The sequence below is a fragment of the Contarinia nasturtii genome, unplaced genomic scaffold (genome assembly GCF_009176525.2).
Source record: "Contarinia nasturtii isolate CC-2019 unplaced genomic scaffold, AAFC_CNas_1.1 Cnas_scaffold_220, whole genome shotgun sequence".
NCBI classification, from domain to species: Eukaryota; Metazoa; Arthropoda; class Insecta; order Diptera; family Cecidomyiidae; genus Contarinia; species Contarinia nasturtii.
In genome coordinates, this window is record NW_022197577.1 from 1,787,618 (window position 1) to 1,800,151 (window position 12,534).

Consider the following 12,534-nt stretch of genomic DNA (forward strand, 5'->3'; position numbering starts at 1 on the left):
TTGTTATATATAAAGCATATTTTTGATATAATAATTATTGTTAAGTCCTTACAATCATTCAAATGAACCGGCTAGAATATTCGTGACCTCGAGTTTGTCAAAATAAAATTGCAACTTGCCCATACATTTTTTATATGAACATGTTGCTCTTTTACTCTAATCAATTTCTTGAGCTCACGAATATTCTTACCGATTCAAATGAAAATTATACAAAAAAGTTGCAGCTCAATTGGGTACAAAAGACATGTGATACATTGAATTTGATCGAAATATTGATAAATTATTTAATTCAAGGGTAGAAAACTCACTGAAAATCAAACTTTGACATATCGAATATCGATAGATGCCATAATAAACATCTGCCGATAGAATGTTTGCGCGCCTTTTCACATTTGTTCGTGTTGTTCGGCGGTGTTCTTGACGCATATTGCGCGATCTACCTACAAGCCCGGCTAGCTCAGTCGGTAGAGCATGTGGCTCTTAACCACAGGGTCGTGGGTTCGAGCCCCACGTTGGGCGCTTTCTTTTTTTTATTTTCGCTTTTCGCCTTTCTCTTTCAAGGTTTCATCGTTTTTCATATTCGCATCGAAAAAATTGGATTTGACGCAAAAAAAAATATTTTACTGAAATTGCACGACTAAAATGATTGTTTTTTCTTTAATTCGGACTATATATTTGCAGAATTCTAGCTAGAGCATACCGGCAATGGGTGTTTGCATGCTTTGAATAGAGAATTTTGAGTTTTAAATACATAAAGAGCAGAGAGGTAAAGAAAAGTTTTTCTTCGAGTGATAGAAATTTACTTTGAAATAAACCACGTGCAAATCTATATTTTTATCATGATAAAGACCTCATTTAATTGATTACATAATGGAAATTATGATTCAAAAAACGATGGAAGACCATGAGTAAAGATATGTAACAATAACTTTACAATATGTTGATTTTTGAACAAAACCCGATACCGACTATCATTTTATAAGAAAAATAAAATTACAAAAGCGATATTCACACATATTCAACATATGTGCTCATGTGACGACGGAATCTATAAATAGATCTTCGGATGCCATCTGTGAATGTATAGTTAAAATATCGCATTTAATTTTTTCTCGGCGGAGCAATATTTTTTTTTACTCTCAACAGTTTTTGTCTAGAAATGTTTTGAACAAATGACTGTATGGAATGAAAATCGTCAAGAAAAATGAGATTTGCATACATAAAAAGTAGTTTTTAATTGCATTCATCATGCTGTTCTCGTTTCAATCGTAAATTTTGATTCGATGAAATCACTTCAAATTTAGAATCGATTAAAAAAAACCATAAAAATTACACGATGAATCAAACATTACACAATATCCTCCGTACTACATAGATTGGTATGTTCCATTTATTGAAGTGAATGATTTGTCGTATGTTTCCTCTTTCTCTGTCTCCCTCTCGATGAACTCGACAGAGGTCAATTGATTAATCGACATTACATTATGGGTAAATTAACGGCGCACCACAATCGGTTCAACAAATGACAGAGATACACAATCAGTGAGTAAAACGAGTAGTTTTTATTTTATTCATTTTTCAAATTGAAAAGAAATGGAAATATGAAGGGCAATGGTAGTTATCACATTCAAAATCGACCTGAACCAGCCGCTGATTGAAATAAGCTAGAACAAATGACGTGAAAATTTCACAGAAGAAAAGAACCAAAGAATCGCCGCAGAAGAATTTGTGCCGGAGAAGTAAAAGCATATATATTGTTCGTGTATTGCTAGATTGATCGTGTGAATGAAAAAACGTTGTATTTTTCATTTTGTTTCTTAAGAAGATAATATTATTTACAAAAGTCATTTAAACATCGTAAAGTAAATCGCCCAGTTATGATCTTTTGAGATTCATAATTAAGAAAAATGCAAAGCGATACATTACATGTATACATATGAAAAATCAAGTCAAACGATATTAAAGGGCACACGATGCATTTGAGCCAGTTTCTTTTATGCATTTGTTTTAAATAAATTTATTGCATTGTTGAATTGAATTAATGCATTTTTAACGATCACCCTGGCGTGTTTGTGTTTGCAACGTAATTCATGTGTATTTCAAATTTTACCACATGTAAAACGTAGTCTTAACTTAAAAATTACTACTCTTCAATTCAGAGCACATCATAGTTTTATAGTTTTTTTGTGGGTATGTCTGTGAAAATGGTTGAATTTTTTTTTCTTTTTGCTTTTCATTATCTTCAGTTTTAGAGAAAATGAGCGAAGAGCGGGTAAGAGCCAGAGCGAGTGAGAATGAGAAAATAATTTTAAAAGAAGAACTATATTTTATTATTATTTTGTGCGTTCTTTTTCCCGTTTTGCTTTTAATTGCCAACCGCATAAACATTACAATTTCATGTTGCTGCCGATAGACGTAGAGAGAGAGACATAATTCACTTTTGAAAGAATCTCACAATCATAATTCACCTGTACAAAGAGTGTCACTGAAAATGAAACAAAATTGCATTGAATGCATGCAGAATGTGCACATAAAATTGTTCACAAATAAAGATAAAAATATATATAAAAGAGAAAACGACCTAACAAAAGATCGATATATATACATTCGGAATTTGTGAAAACCAATTAAGCTGCGAATTTTGTTTCGCGCATTCATGATCTCTCTTCAATTGTGACACGAAACCCATAAAAATAAATTGAATTTACTGCATTCGATGAAAATGTTACGTGATTTGACGACCACGACAACGGCAAAAACGACGCACTCGAAATAAAAGATGGTATAACACATCAATGGATTCTGTCAACTTTGAGATTGAGGAAAATTATAAAATGCAGTATGATCGTCCCCTTTGTACGCTACACACACATGTATGCGTGCGAATGGGTTTAATGGCAAATTCAAACGGCATATGTGACGTCGAATGCACGGTTACAATTTGCACGTTTTTGGCTGTATTTTGCATTTGGTTTGCGCGAACGCAATTCTACATGTTGCCCCTCAATGAAATTGGTATTACAATTGAGCTCTTCTCTCTCCCTCTCTTTTCTCATACATACGCTCTAATCGTGTATCGTCAATTGATTCTTTGAACAATTTATCCATTCGACGAAACAAAAGATTTGCACGAAACCCATAAAACATCATAAAAAAACTACAAAGTTGATCGCACAGCTGTGAGTGCGATACACATCGAAGAGAGAAAAAAAGCAAACGACAGAACGGGCGCGCAAAAATTAACATAACGACAACAGAACAGAGTCAACCGAATGAGAAAAGAAGAAAACATAAGAAACGACACACAGACAAAACGACAAAAAGACATTTTAAAAGATAGTAAAATGCACTGAATTGCGCACGCGCATTCTCAATCAAATGGGATGAAAAACCGACAAACCACGTATCGTATGCCCCGTTTGTCTAATCGACGGTGTGAGCGCACGCGCGCGCGCGAATCAACAGTGAGAGCGCGCGATTGTGCGCATATACACACGTTGTCACGTTCGTGTTTTTCATTCGAAACATACACGTTCGATTAAATAATTTTGATATCATCAATTATTACATTTTGAATTTTCGCTGTTGTTGTTACTGTTTTTTTTTCGTTCTTTAGATATTTGGTGCGCGCGTCTATTGTGATCATGTTCTTGTCTCTCGGTACAATAAACATTCGATAGCTCTAAGGTTTCGGTATGTGCTTCTGCTCCTTTTCATATATTCTCTTTCACCAAAATCGATATGTTCTCGCAAGTATGTGTGTGAGAGCGAAATCGCCGTACACTGTGTTCGGTGCGACGTTACTTTTTTTTTATATATATTCTAAAAGTCATGCTCGCCATCTAAATTATGATCGCATAAAATCTGTAATGACACAATTCTTTGGTGTGTTGTTTGTTCTCTCTCTTCTTTCTTCATTCGGTTGTGTTTTTTTTTTCTCGCGTTTTTCGTTTTCTCTCTTTTTAATAGTTCAGAGTTTCTTTCTACATTGTGTCGCTGTTCGATCGTTTTGTTCGTTGTTTGCCATTAGAAGTGCTTATTGTTGAGTGTATATGCAGATATCGCTACAGCGAATGCAATTAGAATTGATGCAAATGTGTTTTTGAAAATCGTTTTTTATTTAATCAAATCGAAATATCATCGATCCTGTTTTGAAAAAATGCAAATAGCTCAGACAAAAGGCACATAAACATTTAATTAATTCACATCAGCCGATGATAGATAAGTATCTGTCAGTCGGCGAACAGTTCTATCGTGGACGCGTTCACGTTCGCACATCGTAATATGAATCATTCGCCCAAAAAGAGTCAATTGAGTGTGACCTTGACAAATTATTTTTATACATACATATATCGGTATGGCCAATGTGGCAAATGTCAAAAAATCGAATTGTTTTTCAGAAACGACACAAAAAAAGAACAGAACGGGAAAAAAGCGATAAAGAAAGAAAGACGGACTGGGAGATAGAAATAGAGAGGGAGAGAGAGATAGAGAACGAAAAAAAAAAATGATTGGCGGCAAATCGCCAAAATACTAATGGCATACCGGTACGAACGAGATGCACAAGCAGACCAAGCAAGGGAAAATGTTAATCACTCGAAATGATCCTTCGAATTGTTCACGCCAAACCTATATACTAATCAGTGTGCCAAGAAAGTAATTTTGCTATTGTAAAATGAATATGCCATAATCTCAGGTACCATCATCACCACACTCGAAAAAAAAGAGAGAAGAGATACATACGCACATATTGCGAATGATCATTTCTTGCATGATTTTTGCTTGTGCAATGCGCGAATGCATTCTCATTGTCTGAATTCAGTTGATCTTTTCCAAAGAGTCGGTGCTTTAACGGCCGTAATAAAAACATGTTACGGATCATAAACAACGAGAATAAAAAAAAGAAAATACACGAACAGATTGAATACGTTCAATAGTTTCATTCTTCACCCAGTAACAATTGCTGCAAAAGGTTGCAACCAGCCGAATACAAAAAGCAACCAAACGTAACCATGATCGTTCGTGTAATGTGTGTGTGTGTGTTTTTTTTTCCGTTTCGTCGACACAAAAGGATGATGGAAGAAAATGTTGCGAGCTTGGATACAAGAAAAATCACAAAAATCTATTAATTTGCGGCCGCGAGTGTGAGAGACAACGGAAATGTTGCTAATATAACATAAACGTTTATTCGCAGATAATAAAAATGGCAAAAAAATGAAGGAATCCATCAATTTGCATGAAGTCGAACAGGAGAAGAAGAGAGAAAAAAAAGAGTTGAAGAGCATAAGCACGGTCACACAGTGCCGTATACGAATAAAAAAAACTGCATTTAAAAATAAAAACATATATCTGTTGTGCAAGAGAGTGTGCCGGTATTATCTTTCAAAAATTTGATGCCACACACTTTTTTACATGTTCATACATCTGAAGTGATATGCACTAGATTCAGAAAAGAATTATTAATTTGCAGATGAAAGATGAAAACATGCAACAGATAATCCATGTCTTTTTATATAGCCATTAGGCGATTCTAAATGTTTGACATGGTACGGATGATGGTGCTGTGCAACAATGTATAATCAGTTCGATCGAACAACAAAATAAAAGAGCAACAAACTATATATATATATATATATATATATATATGAAGAAATGTCGGTGCTCAAATTTCAGTTAACTCAATGCAAATATGATATAGGCATGGTAATTTGCTAGCCCTTTCGATTAACTTGCACTAAAACCCAACAGTTTATATTATATGTAGTATTTTATGATATTTTTTTTTTATTTTTTTCGAGTTTCGGCCTCTTGTACTGGATTTCATTTTGAGTGTTGTGCGTGTGTGTACACTATTCTTTCGTGTATACCTTCCCGTTTCTCGCTGATATTCTCGGGCAATTGTTCACATTATTTTTCACTTTTCGCCGCCGTCAATATGTGTTCCGATGAGAACAGAATTAGTGGTTTTTTTTTACTTTTTCCACTGTGGTGGCGGCCGGCCGGACACTGTGTTGCATTTCTCAATCTTTTATTATTCTTTGCTGTCGATACTTTGTATTTCCTGGGTGCATGCCGTATGTCGAATATCAGAGTTTTTCTCTTGATGAGACAGTCGATATGACCGAATGGTAAAATCTGATGCGATAATCAATTGCCACCGTTCGATTGGTTGTTAGTTCGGTGTGAGCTTGTGTGCAATATGTTTTTATGCATGTAGCCCTCATTGCAGTTGAAAGATAAAAAAACCAAACCTAACGAAAGAAAAAAAAAGATTTTTTTTTTGGTTTTACACAAGTGTTGGCGGTTGACGCGCGCTAAAAATTTGCTGTTGAAAAACTTGCATATGCATATTCCATGTGCAAAGTAAAACTATATATATATAAATGTATGTATATATAAAATGATATTCCGAAAGAGTGAAAAAAAGAGTCGAGAATTTGCTTATAGCTAAATACATGAACGTACGTCTGTTGTGTGACAGACAGAAGTGGCAGCAAAGAACAGCAAACACACACTCAACACACAGTGCGGTCGAAAAAGCAGTAGCCGATTGTGATGTAGTTAAATTTTATCGGCAGAACGGTAAGCATCGCGCCTTCAATTCTCTCACACTACTGTCGAACACAGCATCGAGACGAACGACCAAATCTAATCGAACCACAACACCAACGACAATCATAACGAATTTTTTTGTTTGTTTTCATTTTGGTTTTTGTATCTTTGAACTAGAACATTAGACGAAATAGAAAAAAATGCAAAAAGTTTGCAATATACGAGTTCAATGAGTGTGTTTTTTTCTCTTCAAATTAAAACGACGAATTTCGCCAAATAGCCGAAGGCTAGAGAAAAAAAACACCACGTCGAAAAGAAGAGAAACAGAAGAACATACACATATGCATACATATAGCAGCCCGATACACATCGACAACGCACACAGCACACGACGAGAGAGAGAGAGACTTCACTTGTAATCAACAGGGCAAATAAAAACAAAAGCAATCACACCGAACTCAAATTGGGCATACGTGTTCTGTATGCGTTTGTGTCGATATTGAATCGGGTGCATAGATTTATGCTACTGTCAGTCGTGACTTTCATTCACTTATTCTCTCTATCGCTCTTGCACTCACACACACATTTTGGAGAAAAGTGAAATCAAAGTGAACAAAAAAAGACATTTTTTTTCTTTTTGAAACCGTAAAGCGCAACCAACTGTTCTATTCGTATTGTTTTATTTTTCGGTTCGGTGAGTACAGTTGAAAGAAGCTCGTTCGCATCATCGCATGTATAAAAGTGTTGAAAAGTTATATATTTTTTTTGGCATCGTGATTAGATGACTGCATTCAACGTCACCGTCATAAAGACACAACCAAGAAAATGCCACTATCCGGAAATCTTTTAATTGGTTTATCACCGACATGTGTTGTGGCATTCTTGTGTTTTTCATTGATCACCATCACAAATGTGTCGTTGGTTGATGGTAAAATTTGCCAGGACATTGATATTCGCAACAATCCAAGAGATCTGAATAAACTAAGAGATTGCACCACGATTATGGGCAGCCTATCGATTGTGTTGATAGAAAAACTCAGTTATGGTGATTTATCAAATTATACATACCCTGAATTACGGTAAGTGACTGTGCGCGTTTGATGCGGTTACAGAAAACCGTATTAAAATTCGAATTTTTCCACAGAGAAATCACTGGATACTTGCTGTTTTTTCGTGTATTTGGAATCAAATCGTTTCGCAATATATTTCCAAATTTGATGGTAATCCGTGGTGAGCGACTAATCACTCATTATGCATTGATAATATACGATATGCCTGGTTTGTCTGAGGTAATTAAAAAAAAAACGTCGTAAATGACTATGTTTTGCCGACTAATTGGTTTCTCTTCTAACACAGATCGGTCTTACTTCATTGATAAAAATTCAGCGTGGCTATGTCATGATTAGATACTGTCCAATGCTTTGTTACATTCACACTGTGAGTTATGACATGTTTTTTTCTCAGTTGTTTTTTTTTTTCGTTATCGCCAATTTCCGTTGACTTTTCCAAGAATTTCCGTTGACTTTTGTTTTGTTTTCAATCTTTCTCTCTCTATCGTTCGCGATAGATAAATTGGGAGGCAATCACACAAGTTCGTGTTGGCAGTGGTTTGGGTAATTATTTAGATTATGATTCATTCAGTGCGTGCCCGTCAAAGTGTCCAGAAATATGCGCCACAAATAATTGTTGGAACAACAAAAATTGTCAAATCTTCGAAACAGACAAAAGCACCATTCAACGTGAGTATTGTTTTCTTTTGTCTCGGGTATGATGTGAGAATCTCTTGTTGAAATAATAGTTCCTTTTTACATCATGCGGCTATATTTGTTCGATTTGTGTGCTTGGATTTAACCGAAGGTGAAAAAAAAAAAAAACAAATGTTTGTAAGCTCCGAGTGCAAATCTCTTGTTTAATTAATCATGATTGTGATTGAGTTTTATAAAACTTAACGATTTGTTGTTGCCGGCCGAAACATACACAAAAAAAAATCTCATTTGACTGCGTCATCATCGCGCGACTGAGTTGTCGGCAAAAATAATCAGCTGACTCGAACCGACACAAGACACACTAGATTTGCACACCGAGACGCACAACAACAAAAAAAAAAATCGTCGAGTTTGACATGTGCATGAGGTGATTGTACAGTGATCGTGCATATACATCAAAATCCAAAACGTCATAATACTCTTACATGCCTCATTATCGCTCATTAAATCTAATTATTTATTATTTATTTAGTGCGGTTTGTTTTTTTCGGTTAAATATGCCAATTCTATGCTTTATTTCATTGGTTCGCCCCCCTCTCGGTGTCTCTTAATTTCTGTCGCTTCTTCCCTCACCCTTTCTTGCAATACTCGCTTCGTGTGTGTGCGCATTTTTTTTGTGTTTAATTTGATTCTGTGAAATGATCTAATTTAAAATATTTATGAGCGATTGCTCCTACTACTGTTCCGTAATAATAATCAGTTCTTTATAGCAAATTGCCATTGCATACATTTCATTCCATCCAATCTATATATCGACTAAAAAAACTCATATATCATTCGTGTTGATTCGCATTCAGAATAGAATCGAAATGAACGGACGGCGCGAGATTGAAAGAAAGACGGTGAATATGTGAAGAAATACGACACGAAGAGATCGTTATATTTGGAATCAATTTAGAAAAGATATTTATTATTATTTTTTTGTTGTTTTGCTCTTCGTATATTTTCGCTCGTTCACTTTGCCGCAACGCATTCAATCGAATTCAATTAATTTGATCGTACTCTCCAACGTACAATTACATAAAACAAATAATAATCGTTTATTCGATTGAATATATGAAAAGTAAATAACATTTTAATGAAATCGACGATGTACGAAGCAATCTATTGATATCATGTGCCTCTATGTGTCGACAAATTTCGCTGGAAATTCGCGGATTTTAAAACGTCGACACACACGCACACTTGAATAGAGTAAATAAATCGAGTCATTTTAAAAAGGCGTAATAATGCATTTCATATATATGATACAATTTACCTTTTTCTCTTCTCATTTTATCTCATTCTTTAACGATGATCAAGTGAATTTGTTTTTAAAATGATGATCTTTTTTGTCACATCATTTAAATAAGATTCATTTCGAATTCGGTCGATGAATGTCCAATGTGAAGAGTTCAACAATGTGAAATGTGAATTGATAATTGATAAAAAAAAATAAATCAGCATATAATAAAATCAAATAAAGTCAAAGAAGTTTATTGTTTTGATAATTGACATGATTCGATTTAAGCAATACAAATTGTTAGTTTCATTTCTTTATTTGTTGCTGGTTGTTGTTGTTTTTTCTCTGTTCGTATTCGTTTATTTGATTTGATGAATCGCTTGCGCATTTCTCAACGAATTCAATCAAAGCGAAATTTATTGGGTATGATTGTGTGGTGGCTGTGGGTTGCCGCCACTTTGGCATGTTCATGCCATTTTATTTCTCTATTTGTTTGCCTGACTTTTGCCATACATATAATTTTACATAAATAAAATCGGTTCTTTTTTTTCCACACATAAATTTTGTATAATTGGCTTTTATAAATCGAATCGTCATGAATGTAGCACTTTGCCAATATTTATTTTGCCAATGCAATGCCAATATTTGAATTTATATTTCGATTCATATCATTCTTTTGTGGTCCGTTCTATTTCCCGCGGCCACCGTCGTCATCATCGCGTTCGGTGCCGGTGTATTTTGTGCGCAGCAGCACCAACAACGTTCTACTGCAATAAAAATTCTTCTTTTTCTTCGTCGATCCCAATGTAAAAGTGGCAATCGAAAAGGTATGCAACCGCGACCAAGATACAGATGAAGAGCGAGAGAGAGGGAGGGGGATTTCGGGCATACGAGCAAGCCATACCAAAGTTCTTTCAATTCTTTCAATTCTGTGTGTGGTCATTGAAAAAAGAAATGGAAACGTGAATGCAAATTTGCTAGCTGTAATGAAATAGACACGAATGATCAGCAAATGCCAGTTCTTATTTCTTTTTCTAAATGATTTTCTCTCTTATTTCTTCCTGTATAAATCGATTTGCAAAAATATTACATGTTCAAGTGATATTTCAAATGGAGTCTGCATTTTGATCAGATATGTACAAGTGAAATTTTCTGTTTCATATTATGAGATTTTCAGCTGACACTCTCGCTTAACCCTTACCGGGCAGGTCAAAATACTAACGTTATCGGACAAGTGGACCTCTGAGGCCCGAAGTACATTTTCCATGAAAATTTAATGAAAAAAAATATTCTTGTATTCCCACAAAAATGTGGCTGTCAAAAATGTAGCTTTTGGTTGTCAAAAATGGAAAAATTTGGCTGTCAAAAATGGGGAAATTGGCTGACAAAAATGGGGAAATTGCCCCCCAAAAATGGGGAATTGGCTGTCAAAAATGCGTCGATAAAAAAAAAAACGAAAAAAATGTGTAAAAATTTCTTGAAAGTAATAAAAAGTAATATTATTCGATGCAATTTGATACTTTAATTACATTATCTTTCCTTTGTCTTTTCTTCATTTCGTTGTTTCATTTTGTTCCCCCGCTAGGGCTATCAATGAAATTCAATTATTCTTTGTTCCATCTGCTCGACAGCCAATTTCCCATTTTTTACAGCCAATTCCCCATTTTAACAGCCAATTCTTCATTTTAACAGCCAATTCCCCATTTTTGACAGCCAGTTCCCCATATTTGACATCAAACCCCATTTTTGGGGGGCAATTTCCCCATTTTTGACAGCCACATTTTCTCACTTTTGACAGCCAAAAGCTACATTTTTGGCAGCCAATTACCCATTTTTTACAACCAAATGCCTTATTTTTGACAACCAAACGCACCATTTTTGACAGCCAATTCCCTATTTTTGGGGGTCATTTCCCCATTTTTGTCAGCCAATTTCCCATTTTTGACACACGTTTACCCTTTGCGTTTTCGAATGATCGGCAAAAAACGTTCTCCAAGTAACGTTTTTCGTGTGAAATATTGAAGACACTGTCTGCTGTGATGCTGAGGGTCGCAGCTAACGTACTGTTGGGCATTTGAAATATTTCCTGAACTACACTTGGATTTTGGCCATCACATCTTGAACTGTTTTCACTAATATCACAAAAGTGTGAGAGTCATCTTTCATTAAGTCTCTGCACAACTATTAAGGGTTTTCTTATTGTTTGACTAAGGTATACGAGGGTCACCATAAACTACACGCAAGAAGTGATTGAAATCGTTTGATGCTATATCATCTTTTGTTAGATACCTAATCTCAACATGATTTTGGAATTTTTCAGTTTTTCAAAAATATCAAAATGATTAAATGCCTAATGCCGAAGTAAACATATGAAGAGAGATATGAACTCAATTTTTTGTGGGAATACTGTTGACAGTCCATACTTCAATTACAGCACAAGAATGATTTGAAAACATTTCTTAGGCTTAAAAAATTTTCCTCCCCCTATATTGTTTTAACATAATAGATATTGAATTAAATATGTTTTTTGTAAAATATAACTGAAAAATGAAAAAATAATCAATATTTATTCCGAATCGGATGAATTTAAGTTTCAGTTCAGTATAGTTGTTTAGTACAAATTTTGCACTCCATTTAAAAATTTTGATGACATTTTGTATGGAAATTGTACGTCCGGTAGTTGTTTAAACCTCAATACAGCGCTACTTAGGGAACGAAATTCAAAACAACTTTTATCAACGATTAGTAGAAGGATGAAAGAATATATTACAGAACAATTTGTTTGATTAAAATAATATTTTATGCGATTTTAAGTATGTATCTTTTTTTTAAATGCGCTACCGAGCCTCAGAGACCCGATATGCCCGGTTAAGGGTTTATTACAGTAGTGTGCGAGGAACATTTTTCAGGGGGGGGGGTGATTTTCCAAAAACAAAAAATTCTCTAGCAAATTAGACAAATTTTCGTTTTTTTTTTTTTTTGGAAGTCACTTTT

The 12,534-nt window shown here is 34.7% G+C and overlaps 1 protein-coding gene and 1 non-coding gene across 4 annotated transcripts in view; both read left to right on the forward strand.

The window, feature by feature from the left end:
- The first annotated feature begins 446 nt into the window (after positions 1 to 446).
- Trnak-cuu lies at positions 447 to 519 on the forward strand. Its single transcript has one exon. It is a non-coding gene; the product is annotated as a tRNA-Lys (tRNA).
- Positions 520 to 4,461: 3,942 nt separating this feature from the next.
- The window catches only part of LOC116337004 (insulin-like receptor), a 12,086-nt gene continuing 4,013 nt past the window's right edge, over positions 4,462 to 12,534 (forward strand). The window contains exons 1-5 of one of the 3 annotated variants that reach the window (XM_031761276.1): positions 4,462 to 4,656; positions 6,730 to 7,631; positions 7,697 to 7,841; positions 7,909 to 7,989; positions 8,120 to 8,291. In XM_031761276.1, the coding sequence (XP_031617136.1) occupies positions 7,378 to 7,631; positions 7,697 to 7,841; positions 7,909 to 7,989; positions 8,120 to 8,291 (652 nt within the window). In that variant the 5' untranslated portion in view covers positions 4,462 to 4,656; positions 6,730 to 7,377. Of the gene's footprint in view, positions 4,657 to 6,511; positions 7,632 to 7,696; positions 7,842 to 7,908; positions 7,990 to 8,119; positions 8,292 to 12,534 lie in introns of those variants that run through there. The other 2 variants (XM_031761278.1, XM_031761277.1) reach the window with 2 other exon arrangements.